The sequence below is a fragment of the Leishmania mexicana genome, contig 93, assembly GCF_000234665.1.
Source record: "Leishmania mexicana MHOM/GT/2001/U1103 WGS CADB00000000 data, contig 93, whole genome shotgun sequence".
NCBI classification, from domain to species: domain Eukaryota; phylum Euglenozoa; class Kinetoplastea; order Trypanosomatida; family Trypanosomatidae; genus Leishmania; species Leishmania mexicana.
In genome coordinates, this window is record NW_003946343.1 from 1 (window position 1) to 3,273 (window position 3,273).

At 66.3% G+C, this 3,273-nt stretch overlaps 1 protein-coding gene across 1 annotated transcript; it reads right to left on the bottom strand.

Annotated features, from left to right (window-relative positions):
* Positions 1-404: 404 nt before the first annotated feature.
* Positions 405-989, bottom strand: LmxM_33_1720c_1 (uncharacterized protein; the record flags this gene model as incomplete). Its single annotated transcript, XM_003886435.1, has 1 exon — positions 405-989. One exon carries the CDS (start codon positions 987-989, stop codon positions 405-407), a length of 585 nt encoding a protein of 194 aa, XP_003886484.1.
* Positions 990-3,273: the final 2,284 nt, after the last annotated feature.

Sequence of the window (3,273 nt, forward strand, 5' to 3'; positions counted from 1 at the left end):
CTCACGGAAGACGGCGGAGGAGGGTCACAGGGGCGCATGCGCCAGCGCACACGCACACGCCGTGTCGGCGCGCAGGGTGTGCGCTGCCCACTCTGCGCAGCGCAGGTCGCCGCGCCGGCGAGCACACACGAAGGGGAGAGCGCAGCCGTCAACACCGACACCGGGCGCTCCCCCCTGCGCGCCGCGCCGCCACCAACAACCCAGCAGCCATGCGCCGGCACCACAACAGCGCTTCGGGGGAGGGGGAGGGGGAGGGGAGACGCACGCGCGCACCGAGAGCGATGGGCCGGCCAAGGGCACACACGGGAACCCGCAGCTTCCGCACGCTCCTCCTCGAGTGCGACTTCGTGGAGGTGCAGTGCTGCTGTCGAGCTCGCCCTCCGCTCCCTCCTGCTATCCCCATGCTACTCTTCCGCTGTCGGTGACTCCACCTTTTCGGGCGCTTTAGTGGCCGGGACCGTGCACGGGAGCAGCAGCATGAACGTGTTGATGATATCCAGTATCCAGGACACCAGGAAGAGAACGAACCCGGCGCCAAACCGGTAGCCCATTTCCCTCACTGTAGAGCACTGTGGGTCATCAGTCTTGTTGTACATCACTGCCAGGGCCGCCCACACAACGCACAAGGTGGCAATGCCAACGATGTTCAGCGCCAGGCAGACCCAGCGGAGGAAAGAGCAACCGTACAGCAAAATTAAGCCCAGGATGAACGCCGCACCGTACACGAAGATGGTGACAATAGCAAGCCCCTGTGCAGCGCGGAAAAGGTTGAGGCGGTTACGGCAGTTCCGAAAGAAGAAGTGAATTGTGACGTTGTAATCCACAGACGCGCAGGTTAGCTTCAAACCCCATAGGGTTATACAGCCAAACGGGCCCGGGAAACTTGGGGACCCGCTGCGGAACATGCCAGACGGTGTACCCGCCAGCACCAGGAGGAACGCCGCGAACTGGATGATCACGTACAGAATGAGGGGGACACTGTACGCCATGGCCGCAAGCGGGCGAGAGCGAGAGGCTGAGAAGGGCAGCGCCGAGGCAGACGGGGGAGGCAACAGCAGAGGGGGTAGTGGGGGGATGAGATGGCGCAGCACAGCGGACGAGGAGGGCAGATGGGACAGCGGGAGAGAGCAGAGGTGCGGCGACGCGATGTCCTTGTGGCTGCGGCGTGTGCGCGCACGCGTTGTCGTTTGGCGTCCGGTGGCGTGCGTGCGTGTTGTGAGAGGCGGAAGAGGGATGGGCGGTGTGGGCAGCAGTGAAACAGGGCGTGAAGAGAGGTGGAGAAGGAGGCAGTGGCCGGGAGGCAGGCAAGTGACGCTGCGAGGCGTGCAGCACACCCTACCCTTCCTCTCCAGGAGGACGACGGGGGCGGCAGTGGCGGTGTTGGGTTGAACGCGTCGGACAAGGGAGGCAAGCAAGGTAACGAGCACGCACGCGCGCACGAAGGCGTGCCACAAAGCAAACAGAGGAGAAGCGAGAGAAGAGAGAAAGGCGCACGCACGCCGTCCGCCCTGCCAGGCGAGGACAGCAAGCGAGCGGTCCGCGAGGACATCGTAGCTTGAGACCTTCGGCGGTGTTGTTGGCGCATGCGCACATATGTACGCAGCCATATAGAGAGATGTGTGCATGTGCACTCGTCGTTTTGCTTTTGTTTAGGGGTGCTGATCCGCACGTCTCTCCGAATCAGCGAGGCACGCACCGGCTTCCCACCGCCTCCATACCACCGCGCACAGGCCGACACATGCGCACGTGCAGCAGCAATGGGGCGCGCTACGCCCTGTGGCACGGCGGCCACATCCGCGTCGTCGACGACGAGCCGTCCTGCCGCTGCACCGGGCCCATGCGTCCAGGGGGCTCGCACCGCCCCCTCCCCGTTCCGCCCCCTCGCAGACGTGCCTGCGCCATCGCCGCACGCCGTGCTCCCAGCGGGGCCGCCCTCAGCGTCGCGCGCCAGGGCGCAGGCGGTGGCGGTGGTACATGCCGCACGAGCCCGGGGAGAATGCTGCCCAGCCACAGGTCAGGGTCATGTGAGACCCCGCAGTCTACCTGCACGCCGTGCTTCTCTCCCTCCGTCGCGCCAGGCCCGCTGCACCCCGTCATGCGGCGTGGATACTCCACACAGTGGAGCCTGGAGGACTGAGTGGGGTGCGCAAGCAACAAAGCCATCGAAACAAATCGCGCAAGTGAGAGGCGCGGAGACACAGCCACACAGGGGGCGCAGACGCAGACAGACGCGAGCCAGACGCCAGAGGAGCGAGCAGGAAAGCAGCCGCGCCTCGGCTCCGCTCCGCCTGCAGCCCCCCTGTCCGCGGCGCCGCGTGTGTGTGCATGTGTGCCTGTGTGCGTGCGCTCTGAGGCACGGCGGCCGCCCTTCGCTGCGCCGTCGCCACCGTCAGCCGCCGCCTCCGCCAGCACGCACGCGCACGCCACGCCTCCCTCTGCGCCGAGAAGAGAACAGCAAGCATAAGTGAGCTCGAAAGAGAAGAACGTCAAGTAAGGCGAGAGCGCGGGGCGGCAACCGCCAACAAAGCACCAGCACCGAGACAGCGCTCCGCACGCGTCGGCGCGCCAGCAGCACGCAAGAGCCGCAGCCGCAGCAGAAGGGCGCGGTCGCGGTCGCGGGAGCCGCTCACGGAAGACGGCGGAGGAGGGTCACAGGGGCGCATGCGCCAGCGCACACGCACACGCCGTGTCGGCGCGCAGGGTGTGCGCTGCCCACTCTGCGCAGCGCAGGTCGCCGCGCCGGCGAGCACACACGAAGGGGAGAGCGCAGCCGTCAACACCGACACCGGGCGCTCCCCCCTGCGCGCCGCGCCGCCACCAACAACCCAGCAGCCATGCGCCGGCACCACAACAGCGCTTCGGGGGAGGGGGAGGGGGAGGGGAGACGCACGCGCGCACCGAGAGCGATGGGCCGGCCAAGGGCACACACGGGAACCCGCAGCTTCCGCACGCTCCTCCTCGCTCACACCAGCTCCTCCTCGAGTGCGGCTTCGTGGAGGAGCAGTGCTGCTATCGAGCCCGACATCCGCTCCCTGTGCTCACCCCTGCTCTCCTCATGCTAGTCTTGCGCTGCTGGTCGCTTGTTGTGCTGATCCTCGTCACTGTCCGTGACCGTGCACGGGAGCAGCAGGATCACCGTGTTGATGATATCCAGTATCCACGCAATCACAAAGAGAACAAAGCCGGCACCATATGTGCCGTCATCTTTAATAGGGCGGCAGAAACGCTCTTGCTTGTTGTACGTCACCGCCACGGCCGCCCACACAACGCACA